At 43.1% G+C, this 18,452-nt stretch overlaps 1 protein-coding gene across 2 annotated transcripts in view; it reads left to right on the forward strand.

Moving 5' to 3' along the window:
• The window catches only part of jak1 (Janus kinase 1), a 91,695-nt gene that overhangs the window by 24,472 nt on the left and 48,771 nt on the right, over positions 1–18,452 (forward strand). For both annotated transcript variants that reach the window (XM_084163979.1, XM_084163980.1), the window contains 3 exons: positions 14,364–14,487; positions 15,365–15,518; positions 18,272–18,435. In XM_084163979.1, the coding sequence (XP_084020105.1) occupies positions 14,364–14,487; positions 15,365–15,518; positions 18,272–18,435 (442 nt within the window). The remainder of the gene's footprint in view (positions 1–14,363; positions 14,488–15,364; positions 15,519–18,271; positions 18,436–18,452) is intronic.

Raw genomic sequence — 18,452 nt, forward strand, 5'->3', positions numbered from 1 at the left:
TCTGGTGTTGAGATCGCTGTTCTCTCCCGGGAGGAGGCTGCCAATGGTACCTGCCAATATCCTTTAGTCAGGTCAAGGGTGCTGATGTACCGGGCCTTTCCCAATCGGTCGATTAGCTCGTCCACCCTCGGCATGGGGTAGGCGTCGAATACGCTTATGTCGTTCACACGCCGGAAATCATTACAGAAGCGGAGGCTACCGTCCGGTTTGGGCACCAACACGATGGGGCTGCACCATGCACTGTGGGACTCTTCAATGACCCCTATCCTCAGCATAGCCTCCACTTCTTGTTTCACAGCCTTCCGTTGGGCCTCCGGAATTCGATACGGCCTCTTTCTTACTGTTTCCCCGGGCCGGGTACGGATGTGGTGTTCAATGAGGGTCGTGCGACCCGGCTTCTCGGAGAACACCGCCGTGTTCCGATCGACCAGCTCCCGGAGCTCTTGCTTCTGGGCCGGGTCGAGGTCCTCACTGCTCGGGACCACCACTGGTACCGTTGGCATCCGGGGTCCCGACCATAACACGGCCAAGGCTGTCCTCTCGTGCCACCTCTTCAACAGGTTCACGTGTTGCCAGGAACTTACTTTCGGCCGTGGGGATCAACACCAACACCCTGTCTCCCACCTGGAATTCTCGGGGCTGGGCTCCCCGATTGTAGACCTGGGCTTGGGCGCGTTGGGCCTTCTCCATATGTTCCCTCACGACTGGCCATATGGCAGTCATCTGCTCCCGCATCGTCTCCACGTGCTCTACCACGCTGCGTAAGGGGGTCGGTTGGGCTTCCCACATCTCCTTGGCGAGGTCCAGTAGGCCACGTGGCCTCCTCCCGTAGAGGAGTTCAAACAGGGAAAACCCAGTGGAGGATTGGGGTACTTCTCGGATTGAGAACATTAGGTGGGGTAGCAGCTGGTCCCAGTGCTTCCCGTCCTGCTTGATGACCTTCCGCAGCATCTGTTTGAGCGTTTTGTTAAAGCGCTCGACTAGCCCATCCGTCTGCGGGTGAAAAACGGAGGTCCAGACCCGTTACCGCGTCTTCTCCATTCCCAGGTGCGCCCCAACAGTCCCTACGTACCGTCGGGGCAGCAACAATACCTCTCGAAGTTCCCCCTGTTGGCGTGACACCTGATCCAAAAGATTATTCTTAATTTGGAAATGGCTAATTACTCACCAGCTCCCAATCAGCCCCAATTAGTCCTGTCCGGGGAGCCCGTCGAGACCTGGCACGTCCAGCCGATGGAGCCACCGCCTCGTGATGTATACTCCATCTGTTACCAGGCCTCGACGAGTCTCCCCCTGGTGGCTGACCTGCTGTACGCCACACCTGATAGAGCCTATCTGCCAACAGAGAAGTCCACTGTGCCACTGTTAGCTAGGAGACAGGAAGGAGAAATACAGTAACTAAGAAATAAATGGCTTCATAGTAGGAGATGTTTCATCTCTTTGTGTGTGCTGCTCATTTGTGTCATACAGTAGGGTCTAGACCATATGAAATGGGATCAGAAAATGTTCCAAAGATGTAAGCCTATCTGTGTTACTTGTGGGTTTTGTTTTATTGCCAACAATCTAATATTTGTCAGTGGATGCTCTTTATTACTGCTGAATCTCGATGTTTAAGATAAGAAACGCTAAATCCTAATATAAGAAATGCTTCTGATGCTAGTAGTGACCATATGAACAGGCTATTACAGTAACTGCATTTCTGCTTCACCCTGCCAGATATAAGGCACACAATACAGACAGATTGATAAAGCAGATGTAACCCAGCTACTATCCTGTACGAGAAAGGCCACTAACATCCAGCATCTGTTTTCTTACGGCTCTAAAAATGCTTGTTTGGTAGCCTTCTTCTTTGACAGACACATTTTGAACTATATTTAAAACTTTGTTCTGATACTGGCTCTAAAAGTCCAAAACATCTGCCAGTGTGACCGGGGATGGATAGAAAGGGAGAGAGAAAGAGAGAGGAAGAGAAAGGAGTGGGTCTGTCCGTCCGGCTCTTCCTTTCAGCCAGACACTCCAAGACAAGATGCCGGCTGGTTGGGGTCGGGTCAGGATGGGACAGGTTCTGTAATTTCTTCCTTGTGTGAAGCCAAAATGTCTCTTCCCAGGACTGCAGAGCGAGAGGGGAGACCAAGGAGGAGTTCAGACCAAGGAGGAGTTCAGCTCCACAGCTACCATAGTCCATACGCAAATATTCACTAGTTAACCTTATAGGCTAAACAAGCAAAGCAGCTGCCAACATAAATGTATGATCTGTTTAGCGAGTGTTTCTGTGAAGGGCCTTTCTGTGTGTGGTCAGTGGTAGGTAGTTTGATACACACACTCAGTCCCAACAAAACAATAGAGCTCAGAAAAGAGGAAGTATCCTGGCCCCATCATTTTCCTGTCTCTCACAAGGTTCCCTTTATTGTTTGCAACAATTAGAAAGGCTCATCTGTAAAGGCTACAGTGGTAGCCAATAGGATATGCAGTAGCAGTAGTAGTAGTAGCAGCAGCAGCAGTAGTAGTAGTAGTAGTAGTAGTAGTAGTAGTAACATGAGCATCAGCAGTAGTAGTATTAGCAGTAGTACTAGTCGTAGCAGTAGCGTAGTAGTAGTAGTAGTAGTAGTAGTAGTAGTAGTAGCAGCAGCAGAAGTAGTAGTAGTAGTAGCAGCAGCAGTACAATGTAAATGTAGTAGGACATTTACATTTGTCATTTAGCAGACACTCTTATCCAGAGCGACTTACAATTTTAGTGAGTGCATACTGGCCCCCCGTGGGAATCGAATCCACAACCCTGGCGTTGCAAGCGCCATGCTCTACCAACTGAGCTTCAGGAGGCCACTACTAGTAGTAGTAGTAGTAGTAGTAGTAGTAGTAGCAGTAGTAGCAGCAGCAGTAGTAGCAGTAGTAGCAGCAGTAATAGTAGTAGTAGTAGTAGTAGCATTAGCAGTAGTAGCAGGAGGAGTAGTAGTAGTAGCAGCAGTAGTAGTAGTAGTAGTAGTAGTAGTAGTAGTAGCAGTAGTAGTAGTAGTAGCAGTAGCAGTAGTAGCAGCAGCAGCAGTAGCAGCAGCAGCAGTAGTAGTAGCAGTAGTAGCAGTAGTAGTAGCAGTAGTAGTAGTAGCAGCAGTAGCAGTAGTAGTAGTAGTAGTAGTAGCAGCAGTAGTAGTAGTAGTAGTAGTAGTAGTAGTAGTAGCAGTAGCAGTAGTAGCAGCAGCAGTAGTAGCAGTTGCAGCAGTAGCAGTAGTAGCAGCAGCAGTAGTAGTAGTAGTAGTAGTAGTAGTAGTAGTAGTAGTAGTAGTAGTAGTAGTAGTAGTAGTAGCAGTAGTAGAGGCAGTAGTAGTAGATGGAGTAACATCCACATAGTTCATGCTTAGTGCAATACATTAAGATAGAGTAACATCCACATATTTTGATCTGAATTATACCACTGGAGGCTTGATTTATGTTGGGGGATTCCCTCTGTCTCTGTCCAACTCAGTGTGTTTTGCAGAACTAATTTCCCACAGTTCAGTTCAGTGCACCACTCCCTTCCTTCCTGTCTCCTTGGCTGCCCTGTGAATTCCTGACCAGATGAAACCTGCTCTCCAACCTCTAACCACACAAAGACCCACTGTGACTGTGAAGATGTACACCTATTGGAGACATGAACATAGCTAGTATCCATAGCCAAGTCATGCAAACGTCCAATACGTTATTATTCCTAATGCGACTTCACCTCTGTTCTGTTTTTCACACAAAAACTATAGGCATACATGCATGTAATAATAATATGCCATTTCGCAGACGCTTTTATCCAAAGCGACTTACAGTCATGTGTGCATACATTTTTAGGTTTGGGTGGTCCCGGGGATCGAACCCACTACCCTGGCGTTACAAGCGCCATGCTCTACCAATTGAGCTACAGAGGATCACCTGTACTCTCTACTGCAGGGGTACTATTTGAGAAGGTCCAGTCACACAAATGTCCTAGGTTTTCGGGTGGATATTGTCATTTATCGGCGTAGTAACAAAACCGCACCTCGCACCCCAAACTGTTCACACCACTCATGTTGGCGCGGAGAGAAAATGTTGCCGTTTTAAAGCTAATTTCCTGCCATTCTACACATTTTGCCATGGGGGCGGAGAGAGCATTTAGTAGTTTTAAAGCTAATTTCCTGCAATTCTACAAATTTTGCAATGTCTTATGTGTTTATATGATACCTGAGCGACTCAACAAAATCAATGGGGGCCCCCTGGGTGTCGAGGCCCCTGGGCACATAATCTGGCCATGATAACTACTATTCTACAAGACTTAGTTAGATAGGTTAGACTAGCATTACTACCTAGCTGACATGGGCTAGTTGATCAACTGGACATTTCTGGCAGTTTATAAATAGCTCTCTAAGGTCTGTCAGTGAATGAAATAGGCTAACAAGAGGAAAACTGCCCATGCGCTACCAAATGTTGAAATTGTACCTTGTGCATTCTATTATTACAACTCTCAACAGAAGTAAATTGAAAGCCCAATTGAGTCCCCCCCCCCCCCAAAAAAAAAAGGACTCTGTATTGACTCTGTTCTGGATCGGGTACTGTATGTTATAGGGATGGGCGATAATGGCTTTAAAATCATACCTCTATTTATTTATTTATTTTTTACTTCTGGACGATTCAGGATATATATCTACATTTTTTCAAAAACATTTTCTCTAAATAAGCTTTGTTTCATAATTAAAGGTCAATACACTGCATTTCAAACAGTTAGGAATCATGTAATGAATGCAGGCCTTGTAAAATTATACCTAGGCTAAATATAAGCCTTCCACAACCATAAGACCCACTAATAATTGTATTATTTGATCAAAATAGTTTAATGTGCTTTTTTGACAATAATCACTGATCTAGCTTTCAAGTCTGTTTATGAAAATGCCATTTTTGTTACAAATTTAACCAAAACCATGCACATCCACTAATAGGCCTAATGACTAACTTCTTGTAGTATACATTATGGAAAATTTACACAGGTCTCATAAACAATCTCTCAAGCACAAGCCCACATGCTAGTGAGTAGCCAGCTAATCTTTATTTAGTCTAACCAACTTGGATCTATTTGTTTGCTAAAAAGGTAGAACTGTTTAACTGATATGAACACACCCTTCTGTCTCCAACTGTTTGAACAACATAGCCTGTTCACTTTGTTTATTGTGACGGATCAGGTTGTCCGAAACACCCTAACACAGGCGGGAGGAATGAAATGAACAGACTGGAGGCAGTGGTTGTGGTTCCTTTTCTTTTGTATTGTCAATAAACAGGTTTTCTTTCACCCAACAAAACGATTCCAGTACAGGAAACAACAGCGAAAGAAAATGAATAAAAAATAAACTAAGCAGTTGACCAAAAGGCCAGGCCGTGGCCAAAAAGGGAAAACAAAACAACAAAAGGCTTCACCCATCTTTAGGCTATTGTCTACACATAATATTTACAGGTGGAACGCTTCTCTCTACCTATAGCCTGCCTTGTTTAACAGAGAGACAAGGTGCATCAGATGAAGAAGCTTTATCTGCGGTAGGAAAGTACGACATCCTCACAGGTCCCCGTGTCTGCTCCCAGCCCCGAGCTCATCTCCTGGCACACCTATGTAGAGGGAGACACCACGCAATTAGTGGGCCCAGCTGTGTACTAATTGGCTTAACACTGAGTAGGGTGCTGTCGTGTCGTCTTCCTCCGGCCGGTCACTGAACTCTCACATGCCTTCCCTCCCAAGAGCGACCCAGAGGGGTGTGCGCCAGACGAGACCTCCGGGTCTCGACAGGATAGTGCTTTTGCATTGCCGTGTGCTCTCCCCGATCGGTGAACCACCTGGAAGTTAAAGGGTTGGAGTGACAGGAATCTGTTATTCGGCAGTTCGTGTCTCGCTTACCCGCCATCCACTGGAGGGGCGCATGATCTGTGACCAGTCGGAATCGTCTCCCCAGGAGATAGTACCTCAGGTATTCCAGGGCCCACTTAATTGCCAGTGCCTCCCTCTCTATCGTCGCGTACATCCTCTCCCTGTCGGACAGCTTGCAGCTTATGTATAGGATGGGACTTTCCTCCAGCCCCGTCCCCTTGAGACAGAACAGCCCCCAAGCCGGTGCTGGAGGCGTCGGTGTGGATGGTGAAGGGCTGCTGGAAATCTGAGGCTCTCAACACCGGCTCCGAGCACAGCGTGTCTTTGAGGTGGAGGAACGCCCCCTCGGCTTCAGATGTCCATACCACCCTCACCAGGTTCCACTTCTTTGTCATGTTGGTCAGTGGGGTGGCGATGGTGGAGTAGCTTGGGATGAACCGCCTGTAGTAACCCGTTAGGCCCAGAAATGAGCGGACCCCCTTCTTGTCCTTGGGCCGCGGCCACTCCTGGATGGCCCTGGTCTTCTCCACCTGGGGTTTGATCAGACCGCTTCCGATGGTGTAGCCAAGGTTTTCAGCCTCGTTCAGTCCCAGGTGGCACTTCTTCGGGTTGGTTGTCAGGCCGGCCGCCTCCAGGCTGGCCAGCACATGGTGCAGCTGGCGGAGGTGGTCCTCCCAGTCCTCACTGTGTATTACCACGTCATCAATATTGGTGGCGGCGAAGGACTGATGAGGACGTAACAGCGTGTCCATAAGCCTCTGGAAGATGGTGGCCGCTCTCCGTGCAAGCCGAAGGGGAGGCGGACGTACTGAAATAGCCCATTCGGGGTGGCAAAGGCGGTTTTGTGGCAGTCTTCGGGGGCCAGAGGCACCTGCCAGTACCCCTTGGTGAGGACGAGGGCCGATATATAGCGGGCTTTCCCAAGCTCATTGACCCTCGGCATGGGGTAGGTGTCGAACCTGGAGATGGCGTTGAGGGCTCTGAAATCGTTGTAGAAGCGAATAGACCCATCGGGTTTAGGCACCAGCATGATAGTGCTGGACCATTCGCTGGTGGACGGCTCGACGACCACCATCTTCAACATCTCCCTCACCTCTTTCCGTGCCATCTCCCGACGTGCCTCTGGTACCCTGTAGGGTCGGAGATGTACCTTCTTCCCTGGCTCCGTGGCTATGCGATGACAGAGCAAGGAGGTCTGCCCCGGAAGGGGGGAGAATACCCGTTGGTTCTGTTGGACAACCTTTTCAAGGTCTCGCGTCTGCTGAGCCGTTTCTGGCGGACGTTCCTCTTCGTCTGCCTTAAGTCCCATCAGCACCTGTGTCTCTCGTTCCAAGTAGGCTTTCAACAGGTTGATGTGGTATATCTGCTGAGGGCGCCGTCGTCCTGGCTGACTCAACCTGTAGTTGACCGGGGAGGCTTGCTCTGTCACCACATATGGGCCCTGCCACTGAGCCAGGAGCCTGTGTTCCGGCATGGGGACGAGGAGAAGTACCTTATCTCCTGGGCGGAACTGTCACGGCTGGGCCGTTCTATTGTAAGCCCGGGTTAAAAAATAATAATAATAATATTATTTTTATAATATTTTTTTGTGTGTTTTATTTATTTTTTATTTTTTATTTTTTTTAATTTTTTTTGGGGGGGGGGGAATGGATCAATCCCCCATGTATTTTTTAAAAAATATATATATACTCCCCTTTATTACTTTTCAACCCCACCATCCTTTCCCTACTTGGAGTAAATTAGTGAACAACAATGCCCAGGCCTCTACTTCCGGTCTATACTTACTATCTACACCTTATGGACAGAGTTAATTTTACAATAATTATATTATATATATATATATATATATATATATATATATATATATATATATATATATATATATATATATATATATATATATATATATATATATATATTATTTATTTTTTGCTCCTGAACTTCTTCTACTCTCAACCTCTCCGATCATTTTCATGATGTCCATCCGGTTTGCTTCTATATGCCATATCTTTCTAACTGTGCTCTTTCCCAAAAGCTCCCAACATACAACCTATATACTTATTATGGACACAGTATGCTTACATTATTAGCTATCTTTGTTATTATTTGTTGTTATTTGTTATTAGTCCCATCCTTCAACTCTATTCAATACCTCCCATCTATCTCTTAACACCATCCATATAGGATTTCTATTTGCCATATATATTTCAACCGTACTGTGATGTTTTACAAAAGTTCTGAACCTTTCTATTCTCATTGCTTCTACAGATTGTGAATTAAAAATAAACATTTTTGCTAAAAGTATTATTATATTATTGATTGATTGACTATGACTTTTCAGATCACCCAGTAATGCTATCTGCAAGGTTAGTTCCAGGTAAATATTGCAATCCTTTAGCCATTCCTGGACCTGTGTCCAAAAACAAGCTACAAATGGACAGAACCAAAACAAATGATCTAATGATTCTGTCTCTTCACAGCAAAATCTGCAGAGCTGGGAAGATTGTATCCCCCATATAAATAACATTCTATTGGTAGCAAGAATTTTATATAATAATTTAAATTGAAAGATTCTAATTTTTGAATCCGGTGTCGTTTTGCGTGTCAGTTCATAAACACTATGCCATGGGATCGGTACGTCAAAGATCTCTTCCCAACTATTTTGCAATCTATATGGGACGGCTGTCAATCCTTTGGTCCTTAAGTGAAACTGATATACTTTTTTATTTATCACAGTTTTCCTTAACCAATTATGTTTTTTAATGCAAGGCCGACAGACAAGTTCCTTACTTTCTCCCCCTTCCACTTTCCTCTTCCACTTTTGCGGTAAGGCTGCAATTATTTGGTTGTAATTTTGGGTAGAGCAGACATTTCCATATGTTTTTGTTAGCTGCATGTGCGACATAACTCCACCAGTCCTACCGATGATATCATTTACGAAGATTATACCTTTTTTAAACATTCTGTCAAAAAATAAAGGTTTTTTGTCAATTAGTATATTTGAATTTAACCACAATATTTGTTGCATTATTTGTTCTGTCGTTTCTGGAGGATTAAATTAAAATTGCAACCAACTTTCTATGGCTTGTTTTAGAAATAGTGACATTTGGGAGATTATTTCCTTTTCAAATAACTGAAAGTGAGAGGTTGTAATCTGAATAAAGGGAAAAAGGCCTTTCTTGAACATTGGGTGAGACAATCTTACTAATTTGCTTGAGAACCAGTTTGGATTTAAGTATAACTTTTGTATGACTGAAGATTTTAGTGATAGGTCTAATGCTTTAATATTTAATAATTTCTGTCCTCCGAATTCATATTCATTATATAAATATGCTCTTTTAATTTTGTCTGGCTTGCCGTTCCAAATAAAATTGAATATTTTTTTCTCATATAATTAAAAAAAACTGTTTGCTAGGCGTAGGCAAGACCATAAGCAAATAGGTAAACTGGGATAATACTAAAGAGTTAATCAGGGTGATGTTTCCACAAATTGACAGGTATTTTCCTTTCCATGATAGTAAGATCTTATCTATTTTTGCTAACTTTCTATTAACATTTATTGAAGTGAGATCATTTATTTCCTTTGGGATATGTATTCCGAGTATATCCACATCACCATCAGACCATTTTATTGGTAAACTACATGGTAATGTAAAAATTGTATTTTTTAGTGATCCAATACGTAATATAGTACATTTGTCATAATTTGGTTGTAATCCAGAGAGGTTAGAAAATGTATCTAGATCCTCCATGAGGCTGTGGAGGGATTCTAGTTGTGGATCTAAAAGAAAACATGAATCATCTGCGTACAATGACACCTTTTTGTTTTTAAGCCCTGTATTTCTAATCCTCTGATATTATTATTGGATCTGATTTTAATAGCTAACATCTCGATGGCCACAATAAATCGATATGCCGATAGTGGACAACCTTGTTTCATTCCTCTTGACAGTTTAAAACTTTCTGAGAAATAGCCATTATTTACTATTTTACACCTAGGGTTACTATACATGATTTTGACCCATTTTATAAGAGATTCTCCAAAATCGAAATGCTCCAGGCATTTATATATAAACCCCAGTCGAACTTTATCAAATGCCTTTTCGAAGTCTGCTATGAATAGCAGGCCTGGTTTCCCATATTTTCCATAGTGTTCTATTGTTTCCAATACTTGCCTTATATTATCTCCAATGTATCTTCCATGTAAAAAACCTGTCTGATTTGAATGAATAATATCCGACAATACCTTTTTAATTCTATACGCTATACATTTTGCTAGGATTTTTGCATCACAACACTGAAGTGTAAGGGGCCTCCAATTTTGTAAATGGACTGGATCTTTATATTTTCCACTTGTATCCTGTTTCAGTAATAATGAGATCAGACCTTCTTCTTGAGTGTCAGATAATCTACCATTTACATAGGAGTGGTTAAAACATGCTAATAACGGTCCTCTTAGTATATCAAAAAAGGTTTGGTATACCTCGACTGGTATGCCATCCAACCCTGGAGTTTTCCCGGACTTAAAGTCTTTAATTGCATCCAGAAGTTCCTCCTCTGTAATTTCACCTTCACATGAGTCTTTCTGTGTGGCTGTTAATTTGACATTATCAATAGAAAAAAAATCTCTACAATTAGCTTCAGTTAGAGGAGATGGAGGCGACTGAAAAGAAAACATATGCTTAAAGTACTTTGTTTCTTCCTTCAAAATATCATTTGGTGAATTATGGGTGACTCCGTCAATTGTAACCAGTTTCATTAAGTTCTTTTTGGTAGCATTCCTATGTTGAAGATTAAAAAATAATTTTGTGCATTTTTCCCCATATTCCATCCAATTTGCTTTATTTTTATAATATATTACACTTGATCTTTCTTGAATAAGTTTCTCCATTTCTTTTTGTTTTTCCTCTAATTTATTCTGAGCCTCTATGTTACAGTTTTTATTGCCATCTATCTGTTCTGTTAGACTTTCTATTTCCTTTCTTAGTATAAACTCTTTTGACCTAAATTGCTTTTGTTTTCGAGATGAGTACTGAATTGCATGGCCTCTAAAGGCACATTTAAAGGTGTCCCATACAATAAGGGGATTCGCTGTACCTATGTTATGTTGGAAAAAGTCAGTTATAAATTCCTTTGTTCTAATTATAAATAAATTATCATCCAATAGGCTTTGATTAAATTTCCAATATCCTCGCCCACGTGGAAATTCAGTAAGAGTAATGTATATGCCTATTATATGATGGTCCGACCGCATTCTGTCCCCTATCAACACTTTTTTTACTTTTGGTGCCAACGAGAATGAGATAAGAAAGAAGTCAAGACGACTAGCTTGATTCAGTCTCCGCCATGTATATCTCACTAGATCAGTATATTTAAGCCTCCATATATCTACTAGTTCTAATGTATCCATGACATTCACAATTTCCTTAAGAGCATGTGGGTGATTGTTTGTGGTGTGATTTCCTTTACGGTCCATTGAGCTATTTAAAACAGTATTATAATCCCCCACCATAATAATATTGTCTTGAATTGTTGTGGTTTATGGTCCAATAACATATTTAAAATAATCCATCTACCTTGCGTATCTATTTGGACAATTTGCACATTCGGATCAAAATTACTATTAATTAATATCATCACCCCTTTTGAATTTCTTTGCCCATGGGAGAAGTATATCCCCCCCCCCCCCCATTCTTTTTTCCACGCTACTTCATCTCGAATTGTTGAATGAGTTTCCTGTATACAATAGATATTATATTCCTTCTCTTTGAGCCATGTAAATATTGTTCTTCTTTTGTTATTATCAGCTAAGCCATTACAATTATAACTGGCTATACTTATTTCACCATACACCATAATGAGATACAAGTTTCAAGTCTATTTATCATTATATATGTTTGTAAATTTACCAATAAAAAATAGCGCGGGCTTGGTTTTCCTGTGCTTTGGCCATGTTCTCTCACCACCGGCCATATCGCTGCCATTCGGTCTTTTATGAATGTGATGTGTTCGATGAGGGAACGGTACGGGCAGGGTTGGTTCTCCCAGGCCTCAAGGAAGCCGCGACAGGGCCGCCCATAGAGAGGATCGAAAGGCGAGAAGCCAGTTGATGCCTGGGAAACCTCCTGGAGCGCGAACATGAGGTGCGGCAACAACATATCCCAATTTGTCCTGTCACGGTCCACCACCCTGCGTAGCATGCTTTTGATGGTTTTATTCAGCTGTTCACACAGCCCGTCCGTCTGGGGGTGGTACACACTGGTACTTATTTGTTTGACCCGGTATAACTGACACAGGTCCTTCATCAGTCTGGACATGAACGGCGTGCCCTGGTTGGTCAGGATGGTGGCCGGGAGTCCCACTCGGGAGAACATGATATACAGTTATTTTGCTATGGCTTTCGTTGTCATCGACCTCAGTGGAACTTCGTTGCATAGTCCACCACCACCAAGATGTACTCATGCCCGCGCGCCGAATGCGGCAGGGTTCCCACCAGGTCCATGGCTATGCACTCAAACGGGGTCTCTATAAGTTGGTAGAGCTGGCCCCTCGGTGACTCCTCTTCGTTGTACTTCCAGGCATGAAACCTTTGGGCCCGGTCTCTGGGGTTCAGTTGATAGCGAGACTGAATCTCCGCCTTCAGACGTTCGGCAGCCCCTTCCTCAATGTCATAGTACGCCACCTGTGCTTTGCCTGTGAGCAGGGGAGCCAGGAGGCCCGCCCAGTCATCCTGAGGCCATCTCTCTCTGCTCCGTTCGTTCGAAGGCCAGAAGATAGGCCTCCACATCGTAGTCCTCCGACAGCGCGCTGACGTTGGGCCTCCTACGATCCCTGGGAGACGGGCGGTCTGCTAGTTCGGACCTGAGGAGGTCTAGGGTCTCCTGTTGGGTGATGGCGCAGGCCGTTAGCTGACGTAGCAACTCTTCGCTCATGCCTATCAGTGGGTGTAGTGGGCTTCCGAAAAATAAAAATAATCACAGCCACCGGAAAGGGGATTGATTCTGGTCTTGCCTCAAGGTGCCCGCATTCTCCACCAGTTGTGACGGATCAGCTTGTCCGAAACACCTTAACACAGGCGGGAGGAATGACATGAACAGACTGGAGGCAGTGGTTGTGGTTCCTTTTCTTTTGTATTGTCAATAAACAGGTTTTCTTTCACCCAACAAAACAATTCCAGTACAGGGTAGCGTCCAATACTGAAACAACAGTGAAAGAAAAGGAATATAAAATAAACTAAGCAGTTGACCAAAAGGCTGTGGCCAAAAAGGGAAAACAAAACAACAAAAGGCTTCACCCGTCTTTAGGCTATTGTCTACACATAATATTTACAGGTGGAACGCTTCTCTCTACCTATAGCCTGCCTTGTTTAACAGAGAGACAAGGTGCGTCAGATGAAGAAGCTTTCTCTGAGGTAGGAAAGTACGACATCCTCACAGGTCCCCGTGTCTGCTCCCAGCCCCGAGCTCATCTCCTGGCACACCTATGTAGAGGGAGACTACGCAGTTAGTGGGCCCAGCTGTGTACTAATTGGCTTTACAATCAGTACCTATCCCCTGAGGAGGGTGCTGTCATGTCGTCTTCCTCCGGCAGGTCACTGAACTCTCACATTAGATATTGAAATCCATTGCCTACCTGGATAAGAAGATGCTTATTTCTCAGAATGAGAACGAGTTGCCAATTCCTTATATAAATGTGTCTTTTTATGCTCATTACACATTTATAAAACACAGACTAGACAGCTAGCACATAACAGTATGTGAATAAAATGCTGCTAGCGGTACTTGGTAAATTAAATTAAAAGCCAGACAGAAACTGAGCATTCATTTTCCACAATCATGTTCATTGATGCTCTCGTTTTAGTAGTGTATGCTCTGTTCTACATTTTGGGAGTTAGAAAGGTTAAGTTCTTGTCTATTACAATAAAATAATGTCTCTGTAGGAACGTGGGTAGGAGATGAGACTAAAAATACATAGAACGCTCTTACTTTTTTGGGTATAAAATCTAAACTTGATTCTTGCGATACAAGCCCTAGTATGTTATGCTATTTATACAATGACTCCTGTATGAACTTTGTGGTACTGACCAGTCAGTGTCTGTTATACCTTATACCGAACCTGATTGTTCAAACTTTTACCTAAATGTAAGATGCTCTCTGGATAATGTTGTAATGTATCCCCTTTCTTTTTTTCTCTCTCTCTCTCTCTCTCTCTCTCTCTGTCTCTGTCTCTCTCTCTGTCTCTCTCTCTCTCTCTTTCTCTCTCTCTCTCTCTCTCTCTCTCTCTCTCTCTCTCTCTCTCTCTCTCTCTCTCTCTCTCTCTCTCTCTCATCTCTCTGTCCCTCTCTCTGTCTCTCTCTCTCTGTCTCTCTCTCTCTCTCTCTCTGTCTCTCTCTCTGTCTCTCTCTCTCTCTCTCTCTCTCTCTCTCGCTCTCTCTCTCTCTCTCTCTCTCTCTCTCTCTCTCTCTCTCTCTCTCTCTCTCTCTCTCTCTCTCTCTCTCTCTCTCTCTCTCTCTCAGATATATCCCCCCTGTGCTATAGTCTGTTTGGTCTGTATGATGAGAACAAACGGCTGTGGTACGCTCCCAACCACGTCATCAAGGTTACTGACGAGACCTGCATCAAGCTGCGCTACCGCATGAGGTACTTAGACAGGCCTACTGCACTGTGTGTGTTATTACATTATCAAATCATTCTAATGCATTATGAATATCTCACTGACGCCATTCACCAGACGTCAATACACCTCCCATTGTTACTAACTTAGTTATCCACCGCTGTTACCTGCTGTTTTTGCCACTGTGAGCTCTCGTCACTGCCTGTCACTATGTTAAAGATTATTCAACAGGACTGTTACTTAACCATCATTCATCAACCATGATTCAATGTAACATGAACGTTGTCATGCAGGTAGGGTGTATGGCACATTGGCACCATGCTGTGCAGAGTAGACTGGCACTTGCTGAGCTGGTAAAGTAGTCTACATCAGATAAGATTAGAATACAGCAGTATGTAATTAAGTAAGATTTACTTGTGAACTGTTTTTACAATTCACATGTAAACATGGATACAAGGCAGGACGAAATCCAATGCTTAAAGTATCAAGTGGATGTGTTTGTTTGGCACACCTGAGGGCATTAAAACAGGAGATATTCAGTTGCCTTGCCAGTTTCGTTGTGTATGATCCAAGAGAAACTGTTAACTCAGAGAGGAAGTATAGCAAACATGTGGTGTCACGCAGACTTCCTCTTTCTGCCCTCTCACTAGAAAATAGAGAGAGAGGAAGAGGGGTAGATGTGGTCAGAGCCTAAATGAGCAGGCCTATTGTTGAGTTGAATTTGCGTCATACAGCCAGGGTACACTTGGTCAACCAGCAGATTATGGCCAACCTTTGTACACAAAAACAAACAAATGCGTATACTTACTGTAAATATGTGGATGCACACACCTCACCCACCTACCGAGTCCCGACCATGTCTTGGTATTAACATTGTCCTGTCTCTTCTCTCCCACCCATCAGGTTTTACTTCACTAACTGGCATGGTACCAGTGAGCATGAGTCTCCAGTGTGGAGACACTGTATCAGTAAGCTGAGGGGAGGTCTCAGCCCACAGAGGGTCCCTGAAGGTACACCCCTACTGGACGCGGCCTCCCTCGACTACCTGTTCGCCCAGGTACGTATGTGTGTGTTTATGTTTGTGTGTCTGTGGACACTGTGCAGGTAAAAATGCTATTTGTCACATATGCCAACTACAACAGGTGTAGAATTTACCGTGAGATAAAAATTATAACAGAAGAATGAAGCAATAGGGAGAACCAGTACCAGGTCAATGTGCAGCTATATACAGGGAATACCAGTACCAGGTCAATGTGCAGCTATATACAGGGAGTACCAGTACCAGGCCAATGTGGAGCTATATACAGGGAGTACCAGTACCAGATCAATGTGCAGCTATATACAGGGAATACCAGTACCAGGTCAATGTGCAGCTATATACAGGGAGTACCAGTACCAGGTCAATGTGCAGCTATATACAGGGAGTACCAGTACCAGATCAATGTGGAGCTATATACAGGGAATACCAGTACCAGGCCAATATGCAGCTATATACAGGGAGTACCAGTACCAGATCAATGTGCAGCTATATACAGGGAGAACCAGTACCAGATCAATGTGCAGCTATATACAGGGAGAACCAGTACCAGATCAATGTGCAGCTATATACAGGGAGTACCAGTACCAGATCAATGTGCAGCTATATACAGGGAGTACCAGTACCAGATCAATATGCAGCTATATACAGGAAGTACCAGTACCAGGTCAAGGTGCAGCTATATACAGGGAGTACCAGTAACAGATCAATGTGCAGCTATATACAGAGAGCATCAGTACCAGGTCAATGTGAACCTATATACAGGGAGTACCAGTACCAGGTCAATGTGCAGCTATATACAGGGAGTACCAGTACCAGATCAATGTGCAGCTATATACAGAGAGAACCAGTACCAGATCAATGTGGAGCTATATACAGGGAGTACCAGTACCAGGTCAATGTGCAGCTATATACAGGGAGAACCAGTACCAGATCAATGTGGAGGGGTATGAGGTATTTGAGGTAGATATGTACATAAAGACAGGATAAAGTGACTATGCATCAGGATAGATAATAATAAGTTATTTGAGGTAGATATGTACATAAAGACAGGGTAAAGTGACTAGGCATCAGGATAGATAATAATAAGGTATTTGAGGTAGATATGTACATAAAGACAGGGTAAAGTGACTAGGCATCAGGATAGATAATAATAAGGTATTTGAGGTAGATATGTACATAAAGACAGGGTAAAGTGACTAGGCATCAGGATAGATAATAATAAGGTATTTGAGGTAGATATGTACATAAAGACAGGGTAAAGTGACTATGCATCAGGATAGATAATAATAAGGTATTTGAGGTAGATATGTACATAAAGACAGGGTAAAGTGACTAGGCATCAGGATAGATAATAATAAGGTATTTGAGTTAGATATGTACATAAAGACAGGGTAAAGTGACTAGGCAACAGGATAGATAATAATAAGGTATTTGAGGTAGATATGTACATAAAGACAGGGTAAAGTGACTAGGCATCAGGATAGATAATAATAAGGTATTTGAGGTAGATATGTACATAAAGACAGGGTAAAGTGACTAGGCATCAGGATAGATAATAATAAGGTATTTGAGGTAGATATGTACATAAAGACAGGGTAAAGTGACTAGGCATCAGGATAGATAATAATAAGGTATTTGAGGTAGATATGTACATAAAGACAGGGTAAAGTGACTAGGCATCAGGATAGATAATAATAAGGTATTTGAGGTAGATATGTACATAAAGACAGGGTAAAGTGACTAGGCATCAGGATAGATAATAATAAGGTATTTGAGTTAGATATGTACATAAAGACAGGGTAAAGTGACTAGGCAACAGGATAGATAATAATAAGGTATTTGAGGTAGATATGTACATAAAGACAGGGTAAAGTGACTAGGCATCAGGATAGATAATAATAAGGTATTTGAGGTAGATATGTACATAAAGACAGGGTAAAGTGACTAGGCATCAGGATAGATAATAATAAGGTATTTGAGGTAGATATGTACATAAAGACAGGGTAAAGTGACTAGGCATCAGGATAGATAATAATAAGGTATTTGAGGTAGATATGTACATAAAGACAGGGTAAAGTGACTAGGCATCAGGATAGATAATAATAAGGTATTTGAGGTAGATATGTACATAAAGACAGGGTAAAGTGACTAGGCATCAGGATAGATAATAATAATAATAAGGTATTTGAGGTAGATATGTACATAAAGACAGGGTAAAGTGACTAGGCATCAGGATAGATAATAATAAGAGTAAGAATAAAGAGTAGTAGCGGCATATGATGGGTGTGTGCGTGTTTGTGTGTGTGTGTTGTGTCAGTATGTGTGTGTGTGTGTGTGTGTGTGCGTATTTAGTGTATGTGAATGTGTTTGGGTTTTGCGTGAGAGTGTCAGTGTAGTGTGTATGAGTGAATGTGTATGTAGTGTGTATTTATAATCTTGTGAGTGTGCATAGAGTCAGTGCAGAGTCAATGCAGATAGTCCGGGTAACCATTTCATTAACTATTTAGCTGTCAAATGGCTATTTAGCAGTCTTATGGCTTGGGGGTAGAAACTGTCTCGGAGCCTGTTGGTCCAAGAGCCGATGCTCTGGTACCGTTTGCTGGACGGTAGCAGAGTGAACAGTCTCTCTTGGGTGGCTGAAGTCTTTGACAATTCTTCAGACCTTCCTCTGTGACACATCCTGATATAGAGGTCCTGGATATGATTCACTACTCTTCATTTCATTGAAACATTAGTCAGCCCATCGTGTGTGTGTGTGTGTGTTTTTCCAGGGCCAGAATGATTTCCAGAATGGTCTGGCTGTGGTGCGTAGCCCCCAGAGTGAGGCGGAGCAGCGTGAGATAGAGAATGAATGCCTGGGCATGGCTGTACTGGCCATCACTCACTACGCTATGACCAGAGAGATTCCCCTGTCTACTGCCTCCAATGAGATCAGGTAGAGATCTACACAGA

The sequence above is a fragment of the Coregonus lavaretus genome (assembly GCF_964263955.1).
Source record: "Coregonus lavaretus genome assembly, chromosome: 6".
Lineage (NCBI taxonomy): Eukaryota > Metazoa > Chordata > Actinopteri > Salmoniformes > Salmonidae > Coregonus > Coregonus lavaretus.